We start from the raw sequence: 22,990 nt of genomic DNA, 5'->3' as shown, positions 1-22,990 counted from the left end.
TACTGTGTGTACGTGCGTGTGGCAGAGCATGTGCTGGCAGAGCAATGTGTGTGTGTGTGCATGTGTGTGCTGACAGAGCATTGTGCGCGCGTGTGTTACTGTCTGCAGAGCCGTGTGTTACTGTCTGCAGAGCCGTGTGTTACTGTCTGCAGAGCCGTGTGTTACTGTCTGCAGAGCCGTGTGTTACTGTCTGCAGAGCCGTGTGTTACTGTCTGCAGAGCCGTGTGTGTTACTGTCTGCAGAGCCGTGTGTGTTACTGTCTGCAGAGCCGTGTGTGTTACTGTCTGCAGAGCCGTGTGTGTTACTGTCTGCAGAGCCGTGTGTGTGTGTGTCGGTGATATTGTCTGCAGAGCCGTGTATCTAATGCTATCCTTTGTGATACTGTCTGCACGGCTGTGTATCTAATCCTCTCCTGTGTGATACTCCTGCTGTCCTTGGTGACAGTTTAGACATTTCTGGTCACCAACAAAATGGCTCTGCACTATGTCCCTACATGTCATTCTCTGTTATCTGTTGTATACACTCAGATTAGGAGGGGGGAGGCGTGCCATCACACACAGGAGAGCAGACTCCGCCCACTTTACTGCAGCTGTAATGTGAGCTTTTTCTACAGTAGGATTTCTGTAGGATTTCAGAAGCTGCTCCCCCTAGTGTTTAACAGTGGAAAATATCAAACTTTTTAATTTTTTTTTTATATTTTGCACAATTAAAAACAAATATTTAAACAAAACATTTAAATATTATTACTTTACATTTTTTCAGTTATTGAATTTTTTTATTTTTTTTTTTTTGATGATACCTTTCCTTTAATAAGCTGTAGCTTATATCTCCTTTGACATTAATGGAGACAGGATTTTTGGAGTGTAACTAAAGCGTAGGGTTAAATTTTCCTGTCAAAACATAGTCTATGACGTTCCCTGAGTCACATGAGGTGTCTGTGCAAAATTTCGTGATTGTAAATGCGACGGTGCGGATTCCTTTAGCGGACACACAGACACTCACTCAGCTTTATATATTAGATTTGCTAGATCGATATTATGTTGAGAAACAAGGTTTCTCTCAAATACCTTATGTTGGCAATAGTGCCTGTGAGAGGTGCTATTGCGGACCGCTGTTCCCCATCGCATGACCCCTGACTCCGTTATTTTAGGGATCCAGTGATGTCACGTCAAATTCCTGTTAACAAGTTCCTGACATCACCGCGGCCGGCCGCAGTCTTCCTCACTCACTGAGCTGTGGGTGGTGTTTCACCGCTCGTCACAATCAAGTGCGTGTCCTGCTTGCTTTGCTAGGAGGGAGGAGGGAGCTGATGGGCTGTCACACTGGGCTGTGCTCAGCGGTGAAACACATCCCACAGCCAATCACTCACGGAGACTGCGGCCGGCCGCGGTGATGTCACATGATCAGGAACTTGACGTGCCATCACCGGATCCCCGAGGTCACGGAGCCCGGGGGTCGCGCGATGGGGAACAGCGGTCTGCAATAGTGCCACTCACAGGCTCTATTGCCAAAATAAGGTATTTGAGAGAAACATTGTTTCTCAACATATCGATCTAGCAAATAATAAATATGGCTGAACCTCTCCTTTTAACACATATTTAAATGTTTTACTGTTGACATTACTGTATATTTTTCCAACATTTCAGTTGATACAACAGGAATTTCATCTATTAAAGGGGTTATCCGGCTTCTTTGACTTTTTTTTTTTTTTTTTATTGCCCTATGGGGCTACATTGGGGCAGGTAAGTAGATAGAGACCACTTACCTGCCCTGCTGTCAGCCCCTCTCCCCCGGTTCAGAGCGGTCATGTGACCGCTCCTGCCGCAATTTTGCTGCTTCCGGTCATTTCATGTCAACATGGGCAGGACCATGTTGACATGCAAATGTGAAACAGCATGTCGCCTCCCTGCTGGGCGACTACAGTGCGAGGGGTCACCGCCCCCTTCCCTGCACCCTCCCACACATTCCCCGCACCTCTGTTACTCTCCAGTAACCTCCTCCCTGCACTGCTGTGGGGTCCGTGACCTGGGGGCGGGGCCTGGCGGCAGCTGCTGTGGTGTCAGCTCCAGCACCGGGCCCCTGCTCAGGATCACACATTCAAATGTACCGGCATCACAGATGCCGGTACATTTGAAAGTGCTGATGAGAAGCAGCGCAGCGCTGCTTCTCATCACTGTCCCTCCCGCTGTCTGAGCTCTCTTCAGCACAGTGGTGACGTCAGAGCACAGACAGCGCGCGAATGTGCAGGAGCGGCGGGGACCGAGGACGGGTGAGTATGTACTCCTTACATGTGTTCCCGATGGGGATGGGGGGCGGGCGGTGCAGAGCCATATGTGTGCGTGTGCAGAGCCATATGTGTGCAGAGCCATATGTGTGCAGAGCCATATGTGTGCGTGTGCAGAGCCATATGTGTGCGTGTGCAGAGCCATATGTGTGCGTGTGCAGAGCCATATGTGTGCGTGTGCAGAGCCATATGTGTGCGTGTGCAGAGCCATATGTGTGCGGTACAGAGCCATATGTGTGCAGAGCCATATGTGTGCAGAGCCATATGTGTGCGTGTGCAGAGCCATATGTGTGCGTGTGCAGAGCCATATGTGTGCGTGTGCAGAGCCATATGTGTGCGTGTGCAGAGCCATATGTGTGCGTGTGCAGAGCCATATGTGTGCGGTACAGAGCCATATGTGTGCGGTGCAGAGCCATATGTGTGCGGTACAGAGCCATATGTGTGCGTGTGCAGTGCAGAGCCATATGTGTGTGTGTGCGGTGCAGAGCCATGTGTGCGGTGCAGAGCCATGTGTGCGTGTGCGGTACAGAGCCATATGTGTGCGGTACAGAGCCATATGTGTGCGTGTGCGGTGCAGAGCCATATGTGTGCGGTGCAGAGCCATATGTGTGCGGTGCAGAGCCATATGTGTGCGTGTGCGGTGCAGAGCCATATGTGTGCATGTGCGGTACAGAGCCATATGTGTGCGTGTGCGGTGCAGAGCCATATGTGTGTGTGCGTGTGCAGAGCCATGTGTGTGCGTGTGCAGAGCCATATGTGTGCAGAGCCATATGTGTGCGTGTGCAGAGCCATATGTGTGCGTGTGCGGTGCAGAGCCATATGTGTGCGGTGCACAGCCCGATGTGGGGCTGTTATTTGCAATGCTGTAGTGATAATAGGTGAGGTGCTGGGGCAGAATATACTGACAGGGAATGTGTGTGCAGGGGGCGGGCAGAGGGCGAGGCTGGACACTGGGGTGAGGCTGGACACTGGGGTGGGTGGTGACAGCTCTGACTGAGGTTCAGCACAGGAAGTGGTCAGTTTGCTGGATCTGCATGTAAACAAGAAGCTGCAGAGAATAAAGGGATAATTCAAGAGGAACAAAAGTTAGAAAACAAAAAATAACAATGTAGGTGTGATTTATATGACAATACAGCACAGATTAGCTTAACAAAAATTTTTGAGTTTGTCTGATAACTCCTTTAAGTTTTTCCAAAACATGCACAATACACTTAAATTATACCTTTTTGAATCCACATTCTGAGCAGATCTCTGAGCGTGCCATAACATTCTGTATAAAATACTCGACTGTATCCTGAATGTACTATATGCGGTATGTTGTTTTTACTGACCATTTGGTAAAACCATAGCGTTTTAAAGGCTTTGTTAACATAAAACTATTCAGCTGTGTTTTAAGTCCCAATGATTGCAATAAGGCTGGGGCCACACGGGGATTACTGCGATCCCCTTGCATGACACTTGGCTCACACTGGCAGTACAGCAGAACAGAGTGTCATGCGACTGAGGTCTGACTGTGCGAGCGGACCTCAGCTGCGGGGGGCGGGCCGGCGCTGCGGAGGGTAGGGAGGGATTTATCTCCCTCTCTCCTCCGTAGCCAGCTATTGCCATTCTCGCACTGCACTCGCGGTACACCGGTGTACCACAAGTGCGGTGCGATTTTTCTCTCGCCCCATTTACTTCAATTGGTGCGAGAGAAAGAGTCTCGCATTACAATCGCATCATGCTGCGATTGTTTTCTCGGTCCGATTAGGGCTGAGAAAATAATCGCTCATGTGCGCTGACACACAGGTTAATATTGGTCCGAGTGGAATGCGATGTTTTATCGCATTCCACTCGCACCATTTTACTTGCCGTGTGTCATAAGCAGGCTTTACACGCTACAATATATCTTACAATGTGTCGGCGGGGTCACGTCGTAAGTGACGCACATCCGGCATCGTTAGTTACATTGTAGCGTGTGAAACCTCCGTGCGATTGTGATTGTACGTTAAAACATTGATCGCATGCACTTCGTTCAATTACTACAAATTGAACGTTTGGTTGTTCAATGTTCCCGAGGCAGCACACATCGCTGTGTGTGACGCCCAGGGAACGATGAACACATCTTACCTGCGTCCCTTGGCTCCCACTGGCAATGCGGAAGGAAGGTGTGGGTGGGATGTTTACGTCCCGCTCATGTTCGCCCCTCCGCTTCTATTGGCCGGCTGCCGTGTGACGTCGAGGTGACGCCGAACGTCCCTCCCACTCCAGGAAGTGGATGTTTAAAGCACTTAATTTTGGGTTTCCATAGACTTTTATATTCGGTTCAGGGTCCAGTCTAAAGTTCAGGTCATGTCCGGACCCGAACCAGATTTTCTTTTTTCTTTTCAGTCAAGTGGAACCTAAACACCTGTGGGTTCGTCCATCTCTATTGTTTATCAGTTAACAAGCTTTATTGTCTTCATATGCCTGTATGAAGAAATTGTGATTGAGCTGTTGGCTTCATAAATGCTTTTTTTAGACACAACTCTGCTTCCTCTCATTTGTAATATGTAACATTGGGTGCAGAACATTTCTTCTACCACTGAATGATGTTTGGTGTTGGTACGGTAGTTCAGTGGTGAAAATAAATAAGTACCTGAATAATCTTTTTGTTGTCTACTGTTGTCTTTTAGATTGCCAATATTAGCAAGTTTTATTTTTCTTGACATATGTATACTTTGCAACTTTAGAACTACTCATGCCAAAAAAAATATTTATCAAGTGTGAATTGTGTAGTATGGAAGCTAAAAAAAGAGTTTGTTCATCCCAACTCACACAAACTGAAGTATAAGCAATTAAAATGTCTTATATACCCCCAAAATGGTACTGATTAAGAATTACAAATTGTCCTGAAAAACGAAGCAAAAAAAATCACCAAACCATTAACAGAAAAATTAAATTTATCATTAGTCTTGGAATATACATAAACACCTATAACCACAATCTACATAGTAATTTTTACAGTACTGGTGGAAAGTGTTGGCAGCTTGAAATTGTTCAAGAAAATGAAGTATTTCTCTCAGAATATTCTTGCAAACGCACGTTTTGTCATACACGTTTATTTCCTTTTGTGTTTATTGGAACAACACAAACAAAAAAAGAGGCAAATTGGATATAATTTCCCATAAAAACAAAAAATGCGCCCAACAAAATTGTTGGCACCTTTCTTTTGGCAGTAAACAACTTTTGTTTCAAGCATGTGATGCTCATGCAATCTCACATGTGGCAAGTAACAGGTGTGGGCAATATGAAAATCACACCTGAAACCAAATAAAAAGGGGAGAAGTTGACTCAATCTTTGCATTGTTTGTTTATGTGCCACACTTAACATGAAGACCAAAAAGAGAAGAGCACTTTCTGAGGACTTAAGCGGGCGTTACACGCTACAATATATCTAACGATGTGTCGGCGTAGTCACGTCGTAAGTGATGCACATCCGGCATCGTTAGTTATATTGTAGCGTGTGAAACCTACGTGCGATTGTACGCAAAAACGTTGAGCGCATGCACGTCATTCAATTTCTGAAAATTGAATGTCAAGTTCCGAGGCAGCACACATCGCTGTGTGTGACACCCCAGGAACGATGAACTCAGCTTACCTGCGTCCCACGGCTCCCGCCGGCAATGCGGAAGTAAGAAGGTGAGCGGGATGTTTACGTCCCGCTCATCTCCGCCCCTCCGCTTCTATTGGCCGGCTGCCGCGTGACGTCGCTGTGACGCCGAATGTCCCTCCCACTCCAGGAAGTGGATGTTCGCCGCCCACAGCGAGGTCGTATGGAAGGTAAGTACGTGTGACGGGATTTAATCGTTTGTGCGACACGAGCAACAAATTGAATGTGCCGCACATATGATGGGGGCGTGACACATCGCATACGAGATCGTATGTGAAATTGCAACATGTAAAGCAGGCTTTAAAAGCCAAAATTGTTGACAAATATCAACAATTTCAAGGTTACAAGTCCGTCTGAGACAAATGGAAGTACGAATGTGACGATTGCGTTTTTTTTTTTTTTGTTTATTTTTTTATACTGGAAAATAACAATAATGTATGATGCTTTATGACTGATAAGAACTGCTGCTCTGTAACTGATTCAGCGACGACCGAAAAGCTACCATCTCTGTAACTGATGCAGAAACTTAATGAGGTCTCAATGTTGGATAGAAACTCATAGCTGTGGTGGATGCCGACATATATTGGTCATGGCAAGGAAATTAAAATGTAAAGAAAGTTGGAGAAGGCACAGATTTGGGTTGAGTGGAACCTTAGACTGGGGGGTGACAGGGCCTGATATTTGATATTGCCACTTTTTTAAATGTCAAGTGAAAATGTCACTTGAAGCAGCATTTAAATTTATCAATTTTGTCACCAATAATTGTTTTTGTATCATAAGAATTGACTATCACTGATAATAACTATAAGTACATCTATATATTTTAGTTGCACTGTTGGAGACCTTCAATCAAAAATTGAGCTTTTGGAGAAGACAAATTCAAAGTTAAATGATGAGGTTTGTACTTTTTTTTTTTTTTTTTTTTTTTTCCCTTTTCTTTTCTTTTTTCATTTTAGCCTGGTTTTTAAGTGCCTCCCCACATTGAGGGAATTTGGGTGCAGTTTTGGGGCAGGCTCACAAGCTTAGCCTACTTTATACATTGCTGGTGCATACCGGTTTGTACCACTGTCGTCTGCCGTTAACAGCAGCATTCAGAGGTTGCGTTGATTGATGCAACCAATTACCAGTCACCAACCGCAGTATTTAAGTTGCTAAACTGTCAAATCACTCCCCTTTTCCTAATCCAAAAATAAGACCCTCTAGATGCTGCTGTCAATAGCAATACTCCCCATTATCCCCCGTAATGAAATTATATCCAGATCTGACTGGTATGATGGCCTTTTAATCGTTGCTTAATGTGGAGTCTATAAAATGTCCTGTCAGTGTAAGACTAAGGGGTACTTTACACGCTGCGACATCGCTAGCGATTGCTAGCGATGTCGAGCGCGATAGCACTTGCCCCCATCGTACATGCGATATGCGGTGATAGCTGCCGTAGCGAACATTACCGCTACCGCAGCTTCACACGCCAATACCTGGTCGACGACGTCACGGTGACTGCCGAACAATCCTTCCTTCAAGGGGGAGGTGCGTTCGGCGACACCACGACGTCACTAAGCGGCCGGCCAAAAGAAGCGGAGGGGCGGAGATGAGCGGGACATAACAACATCCCGCCCACCTCCTTCCTTCCGCATTGCCGGCGGGACGCAGGTAGATGTTTGTCGTTCCTGCGGCTTCACGCACAACGATGTGTGGTGCTGCAGGAATGACAAACAACATCGTACCGGCAGCAGCAACGACATTGTAGAATGGAGCGACGTGTCACCGATTAACGATTTTTCACGTTTTTGCGATCGGTGATCGTTGCTCCTAGGGTTTACACGCTGCGATGTCGGTAACTGTGCCGGATGTGCGTCACGAACGACGTGACCCCGACGATATATTGTTACCGATGTTGCAACGTGTAAAGCCCACCTAAGGGTATGTGCACACAATCAGTACCCGCTACGTCCTGGACGCTGCAGGTCCTGACCTGCGGGGCTGCTAGTTTCCTCCGCAGGAGACCACAACTGCTCTTGCCCATGATCCAGGTTCAGGCAGTTGCGGTCTCTCTCTTCTGTTCTCACTGCGAAGAATGCTTGCAACTTTGAAGAACCTAGAATATAAGACATATTTTCAGTTGTTTCACACTTTTTTTGTAAATTATTTCATTCCACATGTGTTAATTCATAGTTTTGGTGCCTTCAATGTGATTCTACAATTTTCAGAGTTATGAAAATAAAGAAAACTCTTTGAATGAGGTGTGTCCAAACTTTTGGTCTGTACTGTACCTAAAGTTTTTTGGCACAGTTTACACGATCGATTTATATCACTAGACACAGATGAAAGAAATCCTGAGGAACTACATACACATATAAAAAAAAAAACATTACTGAAGAAGCCAGGAACATTATAAACAAGAGGCAGAAAAGACCGCTGCAGCCATAGTTAACAGAGAAGACCCTAACAATCGCCAAAGAAAGACCAATGGCAAAAGGTAAATAAGCATGACCGACAACATCAGTAATAGACTAAAGAGAGACATTCAATCAAATAACTTTATTATCAAGACATATGTACAGAGATAGAAAATCAACATTTAAAGGCCAAGAAGCAACAGACCGAACGGAACATGGGGACACATCATGACTCAAAGTAGAGCAAGATGTCAGACAAAGCTGCTTTCTTTCACCATTTTGCTTCAATATACATGCAGAATCTTTTTTCAGGAAGGCTGGACTTGACGAAAAAGAAGGAATTAAAATTGCTGTATGAATAATCAACAATCTTACATACGCAGATGACCCAACATTGATATCAAAAAGCGTAAATTGACTAAAGGACTTATGGGTTGTCATGATGGAAAGCTTAAACACTTGACTCCTACTCAATACAAAGAACACAAAGATATGTACTGCCAAGTATTATCAGGACACACTTGAGATGGACAGCGATCAACTGGAAATTGGAAAAACTTCAACCTACTCTGATCAATGATCACTCAAGATGCAGCGATGACACCAGAAGTCAATTGGAGAATGGCTATGGGCAAATCAATAAAAAGTCACTGAACAAGGTTTTCAAATGAAGGAACGTTTCACTGGTGACAAAGACATGGCTTGTACATAGTCTGGTCTTTTCTGTATTAATATATCTGGACAATAAAGGAACAAGACAAAAGAAGCATCAATGCCTTCAAAATGTGCTGCAGAAGGATGTAATTAATACAATGGATGACAAGAAGAACAAACAAATCAATTTTGTAACAAATCAAGTTAGACATGTCACTTGAAGCAAATTTTGACTTGCCTACTCGCACACATCATACGAAGAAAGCAATCACCGGAGAAGGATATCATTGTCTGAAGAATAGAAGGAACAAGGCGAAGAGGAAGAATAGCAGCCCAATGGCTTGATACAGTGTTTCCCCTAAAATAAGATAGGGGCTTATTCTTTTTTGCTTCGAAAAATGCGCTAGGGCTTATGTTCAGTGGGGTTTCTTGCATTTGCCTGTTGTAATATATCGCATCACAATCATCACAAATAGTGCTGTTTTTCACTCCTAGCCATTCTATGTGCCCAAACTGAGTTATTATTGCACTTGGGAAGAATGATATGGTAAAATTTGCCCTACTATTTTTGTTTGTTGTGAAAATAAAAAACGTGTGACTAAAGCAACATTTTATCGGAAAATCAAACAAAATTTGTATTTCAGTGTCCCAGCTTTAAATAAAACCTATCGGGTCCAATATGCACCCAGAATCACGAGCAGTTGTGGGTGCATATTGCTAATCCCTTCCTAACCGACCCTGTATACACTAGCATAGATAGTAATTTTTAGAAAAAATATTTCTAAAGATCTTTTATCGTATGCTAATGAGCGAGGAGACTAGTCCCCTGGGCATTAGTTTCCCTTGCCAGTCTGTTCCATTAGCATGTTAGTATACATCCCTGTGGGCGTGCTAACATGCTAATGAATACGCAGCGTCACAGGATGGTCTCACTCACCTCTCCGCTGCCATTGCATCAGACGGGGGATTTCGGCTCAGTGCGCATGACCCCGGAGGTTTGTTTTGAAGTCAGGACGCGTTCACCCGGCTTCATAGTGCGCATGACTCAAACTCTGGGGTCATGCGCACTGAGCCAAAATCCCCCGTCATGATCGCACTCACCTCTCTGACGCCATCACAATAATAACACAGAGATCATTTTACAGCATCCCTAGCAAAAAAATAAACAACTTCCATGTGTGCCATTGTTGTAAAAACATCATCAAAATATGCATCTGCTTAATAAGCCTGATAGTGCTGCGTGTTGCTAAACAGGAAGCTTGTTCCCATCACAAAAGTGAATATATCCCCCACATTTTTGTAAATATTTTAAAATATCTTTTCATGTGACAACACAGAAGATATGAGATTTTGATACGATGTAAAGGATATTAGAAATGGTAACTGCCAAATGACTACATGAGGCATGAGACTGACGCACGAAACCTATCAGGCTGGCTGAGATGATTTTTCATTCTCAGTCAGCTAAAGAAACATGTTTATCTTCTCTTTTAGTCCAGCGCTACTCCTGTGTCCTGTCTGGTTGACTGAACAGAGGATTGTGTTTTCAAAGTGCCTTACCAGGCACTGCACTGACGGAACCTCTGTCTCGTGCGTCATGTAGGCCATCCTACCAAATGTCCTCTGAAATGTAGGATAGGTTGTGATTGATAGTAGTGCCATCTTTGAATCCTGACAAAGTACACCCCACCTACTGTCTCCTCCCCAAAATCCTTTAGCATGTAAGCCCGCGAGGGCAGGGTCCTCTTCCCTCTGTACTAGTCTGTCTATTGTAACTTGTATATGTATTCTGTATGTAACCCCCTCATGTACAGCACCATGGAATCAATGGTGCTCGATAAATATTATTAATAATAATAATAATAATAATAATAATAATAATAATAAAAAGTGCAGTAGATAAAGCTGAACTCCTTTGCTTTATAAAAGTATTTTGAAAAATGTTTAATATTTAAATGTGTATTTGTTTTATTTAGTTTAGTACAGTACATTTCTTAGAGAACCCCTTTAGAGTAAGTTCACACAGTGCGTTTTTCTCGGCGTTTTGCGCGTTTTTCGGGTGCGTTTTTGCTCAGAAAACTGCATGACTTTGCTTCCCCAGCAAAGTCTGAGTTTTCATTTTTGCTGTCTGCACACAGCGTTTTTTAGCTGCGTTTTCTGGTGCCCACAAAAACGCAGCATGTCAATTATTTTTGCGTTTTTCACTGTGTTTTCCACCCATGGAGTTCAATGAGATGTTCAAAAACGCAATGAAAACAGCAAATTGCAAATATAGCTGCGTTTTAGTGCATTTTTATTACTAAAAACGCAGCTATAAAAACAAGGGGTGGGTAGTAAAAGTGACGTACAGTAAGAGTATTTCTTCTGTCAGTAAACACAGAAGCGTGAATCCTCCCGGTACCGCCACCGCTGCTTCCATTTCCTGCCCGGGGCCTTGTCCGCTCCTGTGCAGGAGGTGGAAGCGGCTGCTAAATCAAAAGTGAACAGTAGAAAACTGTCATACTCGCCTGTCTGCAGACTCCCGGGGCCATGTCTGCTCCCAGCTCCTCTCCCGGTCCCGTCACCCCCGCTCCGGCTGTGTGTTGGCTCCCAGGCACGTCCGATAGCTGCATGACCTGGCGGTGAGGACCTGGCGGTGATCACCTGATGCAGTCACCCCACGCATCAGCTGATCGTAAGTCTCGCGGTGACGCCGGATTTTACCGCCGAGTGACTGATTCCCCGGCGCTTGCAGTCAGTTTGACAGCTGCAGACAGGCCGGGGTGATCTCCGGAGTTCAGGTGAGAGCACCGGAGATTAGCCCGGGATGTCTGCAGCTGTCATGAACTGAATCGCAAGTGCCGGGGAATCAGTCACTCGGTGCTTGCTGTAAAGTCCAGGCTGCACGCAAGAGCTCAGGTGAGAGCTGCGGACTGCAGTGCAGGTACCTGAATCCAGGCCTGACATTACTGGAGGTTCCTCCGGTAGCCAGTCCGACGCTGCACAGAAGTTTGTTGGTTTTTTTTTTTTTTGCACTGATGCATCAGCTGATTGTATAAATGGCTTTTATACAATCAGCTGCTGTCTCATGTTATTCAGGCCTTGAACCTGACACATCATCTGATCGCTTTGCCTTCCAGCAAACCCATCAGATGATATTGGATCCGGATTGGACGGCGCGGGACCCTTGACCCAGGATTACTGCGGAGGGGGGTTCTTTATTTCAATAAAGATGGAGTCACTAATTGTGTTTTATTTCTAATAAAAATATTTTTGTGTTGTGTTTTTTTTTGTTTTTTTTTTTTTTATATTTACTAGAAATTCATGGTGGCCATGTCTAATATTGGCGTGACACCATGAATTTCGGGCTTAAAGCCAGCTGATAACATACAGCTAGCACTAACCCCATTATTACCCAGCGAGCCACCCGGCATCAGGGCAGCTAGAAGAGTTGGATACAGCGCCAGAAGATGGCGCTTCTTCTGGGGTGGCTGAGGACTGCAATTCGCAGCGGGGGTGCCTAGAAACCTTGGGCACCCTGCATTGCGGATTCCAATCCCCAGCTGCCTAGTTGTACCTGGCTGGACACAAAAATTAGGCGAAGCCCACGTCATTATTTTTTTTTTTTTTTTTTAATTTCATGAAATTCATGAAATAATTTAAAAAAAAAAAAAAAAAAAAAAAGCCGGGTACAAATAGGCAGCTGGGGGTTGGGGGAAGCCCGTACCTGCCTGCTGTACCCGGCTAGCATACAAAAATATGGCGAAGCCCACGTCATTTTTTTTTTTGTTTGGGGGGCAAAGAAATCCTGCATACAGTCCTGGAAGGAGGATGCTGAGCCTTGTAGTTCGACAGCTGCTGTCTGCTCTCCTGCATCCACTAGTGGATGGGGTATGCTGAGCCTTGTAGGTCTGCTCCCCCTGACTCTCCCTCCAGCATACAGTCCTGGATGGAGCATGCTGAGCCTTGTAGTTCTGAAGCTGTCTGCTCTCCTGCATACACTAGTGGAGAATGAAGAACATATAGAAGGAGGATATGACATCAGACCTTTTTTTTTTCAACAATCTTTAATGGCGATGTTGATAAAAAACGCAGAAAAACGCAATGAGCAAAAACGTAGCCAAAAAAGCACCAAAACGCGGTAAAACGCATGCGGTTTTTCCATGCGTTTTTTAGACGCTGCGTTTCTGTGCGTTTTAGCGCTAAAAACACACAACGCAGCATTAAAAAAACGCAGTGTGTGCACATAGCCTTAGGCTGCTTTCACACTTGCGTTGTTTTGCATCCGTCCCAATCAGTTGTGTGACTGATGCAACAGATGCGTTGCAGATAGTGGCACAACTCATGTGACTGATGCTGCAACACAACGATCCGTTATTTGGAGGGGTTTTTTTGTTTGTTTTTTTTACTGTTTTACTGGCAGCCGGCTATTGTGAACGATCAGCTGATTGTTCACAGTAGCCGGCGGCAGGGCGATCAGCTGATTGCCCGGCTGTCTTGTTTTGTGAACAATCAGCTGATCGTTCACAGTAGCTGGCGGTCGGGCGATCAGCTGATCGTTCGGCCGCCGAGAGAGAGAGACATTTATTTCAATGATTACACACGAGTGGAGTATGCGCAGTGAAACAAAAGGATTCTGCCGCTCAAAAAACGCTACATGTTGCGTTCCTGCCGCCCGACGGTCAGTTGTTCCACGACTGAGCCATCACATGGCAAATGCAACGCAAGGCCATCAGTCGCAATCCATCATCCATACAAGTCTATGAGGAAAAAACGGAATACTGCAAAATATTTTGCAAGATACCGTAATTCCTCAAGGTGACGGATTGCAACTGATGCAAAACAACGCAAGTGTGAAAGCAGCCTTAAGTGTAACTGGGGTGCTGCCTTCTTTTTTTTCCTGGATTGAATCCATTTGTATGTACATATTTTTTTTGTCAGTAGAATGTACAAACTTTCTGTCGTTTATAGTGATCCCATGACACAAGAACAAATTAAATTGGTCAAAATTAATATAACAAGTGGTTTCTCCAATTCAAAATACCACTTTTAATAACTTCAACAGTGCCAAAATTCCTTAACCTTCTCATAACAACAAGCATCTTCAGCATTTAGTAATGGATACTTTGGCTACTAACTTGTTGGAAACCAGACTGCACTCTTAGCTTTTAAAGTCAGTGTGTACTGATTTTGATGGGATTCTCCCAGGGGCATACATAGAAATAAAGGGGCCCCATTGGGAGGGTTAAAGGAGGCCCCTGACCTCCAAGAAACAAGCTACATGGGGACCAGACATAAACCCAAACTAGACCCCTGACCCGAAACCCAATGTAAGTCTATGGGGACCCGAACTTTAGTGCTATAAAAAGGTGTTAGTAAGGGCTTGAGGACTACAAAGCAGTAAAATTAATACTTACCGTGTCTCCACGTGGCAGTCGCACTGCTTCTGGGTCCGATCATGAAACCTTATGAATATTCACTGCTTCCCCCACCCATCCACCCTGCTAGGTAGAGATTGGCGAATCCACAGATGTGACTTAGATCAGGTCTCTGCCCACATACAGACAGCCATAAACAGATCGCTTCCGTGGGCAGGGTTTTTCTGTTTTTTTTTATTTATTTTTTTTTTTGGTTGTACACTACATCAGATTATGCTGTTGTTATCCCCAATGCGAGCCGATCAAACACTGCAAGCGTCTCGCTCTGGGTTGAACCCCGAGTGTACCTGAGCACAGTGATGTTCACGTAAGTGGTCTGCATACATAAGGCACCCAATCTCTGTTTTTCTTTTTGTTTTTGTAAAGTCTGTGTTCGGTATTCGCTCATCTCTACATATAAGTCTATGGGAACCGGAACTTAAGTGCTGTAAAATGGAGTTAGTAAGGTCTAGAGGGCTGCAAAGCAGTACAATACTGAGTCTTTGCATGGCGGTCACACTGCTTCTGGGTCTGATTACTGCTTCCCCTGCCCATCCTCTGTGACATTATCTGTGAATATTCATAAGGTTTATGATCAGACCAGGAAGCAGTGTGACAGCCGCGTGGAGACTAGGGAATTAGAATTCTTCTGCTTTAATCCCCATTTTGCTTCCTTTTACCACCCCCATAGTCCTTTATCCGGGTGGGCGAATCCGAACAGTAACACAGACTTCCCTGAGAAGTCCATGTTTGGGGTCAGTGCACGGGTCTCGAAATTTACAGATTACCCCAAACTATTCCTTCCAGGTGCTGCCAGCTTTTGACGCAATTAACCTGCAAATTAACCCTATATCCACAGGTTAATAGTGTTAGCCAACGTGTTGCTTAGAAACTTGGTATAGAGGAGTTGCTATAGATTTGTAAGTGTACACAGGACACTGATGTATTTCTGATTTTGTATTTTTTTTGTATCTAATCCCTGCATAGCTTGTTGCTGCAAAAGATCGCATTGTATCACTGCAGGATGAACATAATCAGTTACTACAAGAGAGTGCACGCATTCAAAAGAAGAGTGAAAGACATTTAGAGGTAGGAGAATGGTAATGATTAACAATTTACTTTTTGCTTTTTATGGTTGAATTAACTATTCCTTCTATTAATTTTTAGATATTGGCTTTATTTTTATTAACATTCCTACTGATTTCAGTGGCATTTTTCTGATGGCACTGTAAGGCTGGGGCCATATGGGGATTACTGCGATCCCCTCTCATGACACTCTGCTCACGCTGGCAGTACAGCAGAGTCGAGTGTCATGCGAGTGTCCTTGCAACTGAGGTCCTACCGTGCGAGCGGACCTCAGCTGCGGGGGGTGGGCCGGCACTGAGGAGGGGAGGGAGGGATTTATCTCCCTCTCTCCTCCGTAGCCGGCTATTGCTATTCTCGCACTGCACTCGCGGTACACCGGTGTACCGCAAGTGCAGTATGATTTTTCTCTCGCCCCCATATACTTGAACGGGTGCGAGAGAGAGTCTCGCATTACAGTCGCAGCATGCTGCGATTGTTTTCTCGGTCCGATTAGGGCTGAGAAAATAATAGCCTGTGTGTCAGCGCACGAGCGAAGATTGGTCCGAGTGGAATGCGATATTTTTTTTTTATTATTATAAATGCACTCCACTCGCACCGATTTTTCATACCGTGTGGCTTAGGCCTAAGGGATTCACTCACCGGCAGCCGTGAAGGTAGGCACAGGCAGCGGAATTTTATATCCAAACCATGAAGATTTATTTAAAGTCCTTCAACTTCCAGGAAACCATAACAAACAGCCTTTATCCAGCATACGTATAAGGAAAAACACAATAAACAAAACAGTCCATATAGGTCTTCCATACATCCTCAGACCTAGGCAGCCTCTAGCAGGGCTTACTAAGGCCCTTTTATAAGTCAGTGTTTACGGTACGTGTGGCGTCGGTTTTCATATATACCAGACACATGTTCACACGGATCCTCCTTAAATCTGTGTGATAAAGGAATGAATGTGGTAGATTCCTACTCAATGGAAGTTCAGACCAGTTGGTCATGATTAATACTAATAAGAATGATTAAAACGGTGATTTATTAATCTACACTTTTCGATGTCTCTGACTTCTTCCACAGGATCACATCCACAGTTTATCAGAGTCACGGGATCAAAAATGGGAGGACCCCACGTTGTTTTTTTTATTTCAACTAATTATGTATTCCGATAATAACTGTAAAATCTATCTATCCGTCTTTAACACCTTACACCATTCATTTCGGTGTCATACGTTTTTTTTTTTCTGGTACGAGTCACACTGATGTCACACTACACTAACCGCACACAGATGACACACACGGATGGCCACACGGGTGTTTTTTGAAACTACATGGGAAGGGGACCTAACAGAGTTGTTCACCTCCACTGCCAGACAGCAAATTAGGTAGGTGAACTGCCTTTTATCGCTCATTCTAAATCCTGGGACTGGAGGTCAACTTCCTAATCAGTTGACGGGGTGCTTTTCACGTTTATCTGCTGTGATATTACTACAACCCGACGTCTGACGCATCCGTCTAGACTATGAATTCTTTTGTGAAGTTGGGGCGCTACAAACACGGGCTGCCTACAGAGTGCTAGCTATAGTTCCTGAAATACCCACTTGGCCTGCGGTGACCACTTTGCCATGGCTGACTTTGTGTACACACCTCCAGATACCATGTAGAATAGTCCAGGACCACCAGGATGTGTTGATGCCCCTATCTGACATTAACAGTGGTCCGACTAAGTTCACAGCTACGTTCAAATGAGACCTTGATGATAGACAATGGGACTAGTGAACTGCAGGAAGCGAGCCACCGTGAAAGTTAAGTGGCATGTGGGACAAGACCGACAGTAGCTCTCAATTTCTCTATAGCAACTGGGACAATATAATCTCCTGAGGACCCGTTACTGGGTCATTTCTACACTGAGATGCCCACAAAAACATATGAGAATGGTCCAGATCTAACACTGTGCGTCTATAGGTCCTGGGCACCATCAACTGCTCTATCATCTCTCTTTCAGTCACCAGATACAGCAAATTCCCATTCATATCAAAATGAGGAAATTGACTGTTGGCCCCCCTCCTCTTGAGGAACCCGGTTTATCACCATCACATTTTAATTGTTAAATACCTGAGTTGTATTAAAGAATATCCCTGAATATATCGCCAGACGAATGTAGTGTCCTTGAAGAAAAAATTCTTGTATATAGTTAATTATTTTAGGTCTGCAAAAGAATTAGTAGTAGAATTGAATATTCATGCGAAGTTTCTTTATTGTATAATAATAACAGAGCAACCAAACTTGAATAAGACCCACGTTTCGGCCTTACGGCCTTTCTCAAGGTCTCTATATACAAAGAAAAATAGAAATCAATGAATTCATATAATAGCTGAATACATAACGAACAGAAAAAAGAATATTATTGTATACAACTGGTAATCATAATAAAGCCAAAACTTGTACAGTGTGCATTATACATCTCAGATTCACATCATAAGGTAACAGCTTTGATACGGAGCTCTGTTACAAAGAATTACAACCATAACTGAAACAAGTATAACATAAATAATAACAAATAGTAATTGGAGAAAAAGAAAATCATGTCAGCATTCTGCCAATAATATACCTAAATAGAGGTTGGGGTAAAGTGACAGGCTGAAACAGCTTGCAGGTTCCAAAGCTGAATATACAAACAGAGAGGTCATATTAAACAAAGCACATAAGTTTTATATCTCACAGAAGACAGTTCAGCATGCTCCAAAGAGGACAAAGGTCAAAATCCCTGAGTTGAATAGTTTCAAAGTTTCCTCTGGACACCTCCAACTTAGCATCATCTGAAGCCAATGCTCCTATCTCATCTTCAGCACCAGCCAGCACAGAAGACTGAAACTCCACTGTATGGAACGAGATTTCTCTAGTTGTCACCTGGTTATCAGCCATGCTACCAGGTGACATTGCTTTCCCCCACAGTTCCCAAAACAGAGGAAAATCGCATCCCACAGATATAGGGAGCAAAAAGTCCTTCATCACCGCAGTCCATTCTTATATCAATGCAGGCCACTGAATAGTTTTTGGCGTCCCCATATATACACCTCACCTCGACATTCCTTTCTTGCCAGTTTGGGGGATCTCAGGGAAATATTGTCCTGGTACAACATGAGCACCTTTGGTTTTAGAAGTACAGGGGCCCACTCCTTTCAGACTTCCAAATATTAGGGCCTTCATCACTACCTCCTGGAAATGAAGGAAGGTCCCGGTCTGGCCTGCACATTGTGATAGCACACAAAATATACCATATATACATTACCATCCATACAATGTACAAGGCCAGCTTTTTGTACCACACCTTAGTTATGCGCATGGCACTGTAGGGCTAGAGGACTTGATCAGATATTGACATCCCCCATGTTTTTATTGTACTCCAAAACATGGTTTGGTTTGTTTACCTGTGTACGTGGCCCTTGCACAGTGGTGGGCGTGCTGCTATCATGATGAATTGTGTCAAGAAAAGGACATGCCTCTTGTGTTCATCACCCTTTCTGAGCATCTGCCCAATTAACGTCTCAAGGACGCCTCTGATTTTTGAGCACAGTACTGCATGCTGTGGTAGCTCTGGCAGAGAGCGGCTTGAAGAGTGGGATGCTGGTGTAAAAGCTTATATACGTACATGTGATAACGGTAAATAGATGTGAAAAACAGTACTATGTTGACTCTAAATGCTATAACAGCACCTTTCATAGGCTGGAGCCTGCCAATGGCGGCATCAACAGCCCCAGCACTAATTGGAGTGATCATACGCACAATCGCTCCAATTAGTGCTGAGGCTGTTGCCGCCGCCGTTGCTAGGCTCCAGCCTATAATCGATGCTGTTATAGCTTTTAGAGTCAACATAGTACTGTTTTTTTTACATCTATTACTAACTACTTATCTATTTTTTATTTTTTTAAATCGGATCTTTTTTTATTAAACACTGGTACAAGGGTACAAAATAGAGAAATGATCATTGCATAACATAAATGTACATTATCATAGTAGGTTGAACGTCATCGTATTATGCAGAGCTATACAATTACTCCTCATACACCTTTATGATAGTATTTTGATTTTCCATAAACTAACCAATTGAACTACTTAACTTCTTTAAAATAACAAAAAGTCATTAAGGATAAAAGATGTTTTTCCTACTATGTTTTTCCCGCTCAACACTCATTCTCCGACCATGTCACTCCACAACATTTTCCGCTCAATCACATCTAAACCTCCCTCTCTTTTCGGTACACCAAAATATTTTCTGTTGCTCTTCTCAATGCCCCCCAGAGGCTCCGATACCATATGGAATTTCCAAGCTCCCAGTACTTCAGTGGTGCCCCCCTATTGCAAATATAACAAATTATCCAGTATGCTATCCTGTATTAGCGCATTGGAGGGAAGACCAGGAACATCCATCCAGGGCCGCCAGATCTTATAGAATTTGCCCTGTGCCCTCCTCTTCAGATATACTCCTCTCTCCAGTCGAAGTAAATTATTCAATTGATTTTTTAGCTCTACTATAGTCGGAGGCGAGGGATCAAACCAGTGATACGCTAGTAACTTTCTCGCTTGGTATAGGATGCGAGATATACCCAGGGCTACCGGGGAGTCCGGATCCACTCCATCCTCCAACAGGTTCACTAAACAAAGACTGGGTGAGGGATGAATCTTGATATTATACACCTGTTCTGAGTCCCAAGGTTTGCTTCCAAAATTCGCCTATGTGTCCACATTCCCACATTACATGCATCAAGTGAGCCCCCTCTTGTCCACATCTAACACATTGCGCATTTAGCCAAAGTCCAATCTTGAACAGAAACCTAGGTGTTCTGTATACCCAATGAATAAGAAACAGCTGAGAAAGCCTCTGGCTCTCTGAGACTGCCATTTTGGGAATCTGCTCCAATATATCTGACCACTGATCATCTGTTATGGGACCTAGGTCTGTCTCCCACTTAGTCTTAACCGCTAATGGAAATCTATTCAAATGGGAGGACAACAGTCTTTTTATATAGATCAGATATGAGGCCTCTAGAGGATTCAGATATAGCTAAGGCATACAGCGTGGAGTTGTGTGTCACCTTCACGGAGCCCAATCTCCCCTGCTTCTCTAGTGTGTGTCGCAACTGCAGATCTTGATAGAAAAAGGAATGTGGAAGACAAAACTCCTTTCGCAATTGTTCGAAGCTTTTAAGAACATTGCCCTGCATAACTTGGGACATCAAGCATATCCCTCTATCTTGCCATCCCTTAAAGCCAACCAACTGCTGTACTTCTTGCAGATCCGGATTCCGCCATAGTGGCCAATACCCCATGGGCCTATCAACCTTTAAGAAAGATTTGCCCCTATCCCACACCTTAAAAATCATAGCTAGCATTGGATGTCTCACTGTATTCCCATGCCGCTGCCTTGCCTCCAACCGGCTCATTGGGTACTTCCAGTCTGAACGTTCCTTTATCAACTCACCACTTACATCGCATGCCTCCTCCCTTCCCCATCCTCTGAAGTGTTGCAGTTGGGAAGCGATATAATATAAATATGGATTCGGAACCTCCAACCCCCCTTCCTCCTTTCCTCTCTGCAGCACCATTAGACGGATCCTAGAATGTTTGTTTTTTTTTTTTTTTTTCCCGCATATGAGCTCGCGAAACATGGTGTCTATCTTGGTAAAGAATTCCCTATTTATCCATACTGGGGAGTTATGTATCAGATACAACTGTGGCATCAGTACCATTTTAATTAAGTTTGTTTTACCAATGTTTGATAGGGGGAGTCGGCACCGGGTATTTATCTGCAGTCTAAATTGCGCCAGTAAGGGATCCAGGTTTAGGGTCCGGTATTCATTTGGATTCGGGCTAACTAGTACCCCCAAATATTTAAATTTTCGAACTACAGGGACTGGTATCTGGAGATCAGAAAAATCTGTCGGGAGAGGGTCTATCAAGGCCGACTTCGACCAATTAATCTTTAAACCAGATCTCCGTCCAAATTCCCGGATGATCTCTATCGCTGGAATAATTGAGGAGCGCACCCTGTCCAGGTATAAAAGCAAATCGTCGGCATATAAAGACACCATGTGTTCCACAGTCCCGCATTGAAATCCCTCAACCTCCCTTGACGTCCGTATGATAGCCGCCAATGGCTCTATTGCAGTTGCAAATAGCAGGAGGGAGAGCGGGCACCCCTGTCTTGTACCCCTTTTCAGAGGAAATGTACTGGAGACCCGCCCATTCACCCTAACCCTTGCCACTGGGGAGTCATATAGCATCTTCACCCAATTTATAAATCTGGCTCCAAATCCCATTCTTTCAAGGACTGCCCACAAAAAATCTCCATTCTAGGCTGTCAAACGCATTAGTGGCATCGAGTGATAACACTGCTCTCTCCCCTGGTCTCTCAGAGCTAAGTTGCAATCCTGAATACAGTCTTCTAAGATTAAACGCTGTAGCTCTGCTCGGAATAAAACCAGTTTGGTCTTCATTCACGACAGATGAGATAACTCTGGACATCCTGTCTGTGATCCACCTGTGCTTGTTAACCCATTAAGTTGCACTGTGAAAATGTGACAGCGCGATTTAAAGCACCGCAGCGGGTATCCTGCACTTACCTGCCGTTGGAGGCCATGTGACGTGATCACGGAGAGCTGATGGTTGTCATGGTAGCACAGGGTCACATGATGACTTCTGTCACTATCATTTCTATCATATCACTTGATCCTTATAGTCCCCTAGGGGGACTAGAAAAATATTAATAATAATAAACAGTAAAAATGAAAGTTTTAAAAAAAATTAAAATATAATAACCTAAAAGTTCAAACACCACACCATTTGCCCCATTTAAAAATTAAAGAATTAAAAAAAAAATATACACACATTTGGTATCGCCGGGTTCAGGAATGTCTGATCTATTAAAATATTTAATGAATTATTCTAATCGGTAAATGGTGTAGCAGCAAAAAAATTCCAAATGTCAAAATTACGGTTTTTGGTCGTCACAAATTTTGCGCAAAATGCAGTAACAGGCGTTCAAAACGCAACATCTGCACAAAAATGGTACAATTTAAAACGTCAGCTCAAGATGAAAAAAATAAGCAGTTACTGAACCCCATATCCTGAAAAATGAGAATGCTAGGGGTCACGGAAAATGGCGCAAAAAATGTGCCACTTTTTTTGGACAAACTTCTGAATTTTTTTTAATTGCTTGTATAGGTTTACTTTTATCTATCTGTTTGGTGTCTACGAACTCTTACTCACCTGAGGCATCACACATCAGTTTTACCATATAGTGAACACTGAATAAAATATCCACAAAACAATTTTTTTGCAATTTTTCCGTACTTTTTTACATTATTTTTTTTGCTGTTTTCCAGTACAATATATGGAAAACGTTTAATTTAAAACTACAACTCGTTCTGCAAAACACAAGCCCTCACATGGCAAGATTGATGGAAAAATAAAGTTACGGCTATCAGAAAAAGGGGAGTAAATACTCGAATCCACTTGCCTATTTAGGTATCACATGCACTCGTGTTCAATTACA

General features: G+C 43.8%; 1 protein-coding gene across 2 annotated transcripts in view; it reads left to right on the top strand.

Moving 5' to 3' along the window:
* LOC142303305 (RUN and FYVE domain-containing protein 1-like) overlaps window positions 1-22,990 on the top strand; it is a 341,419-nt gene that overhangs the window by 127,550 nt on the left and 190,879 nt on the right. For both annotated transcript variants that reach the window (XM_075344572.1, XM_075344571.1), the window contains exons 8-9: window positions 6,743-6,812; window positions 15,349-15,450. In XM_075344572.1, the coding sequence (XP_075200687.1) occupies window positions 6,743-6,812; window positions 15,349-15,450 (172 nt within the window). The remainder of the gene's footprint in view (window positions 1-6,742; window positions 6,813-15,348; window positions 15,451-22,990) is intronic.

The sequence above is a fragment of the Anomaloglossus baeobatrachus genome, chromosome 4 (assembly GCF_048569485.1).
Source record: "Anomaloglossus baeobatrachus isolate aAnoBae1 chromosome 4, aAnoBae1.hap1, whole genome shotgun sequence".
Lineage (NCBI taxonomy): Eukaryota > Metazoa > Chordata > Amphibia > Anura > Aromobatidae > Anomaloglossus > Anomaloglossus baeobatrachus.
The sequence above is the reverse complement of the archived record's forward strand: the minus strand, read 5'-3'. Positions and strand labels throughout refer to the sequence as shown.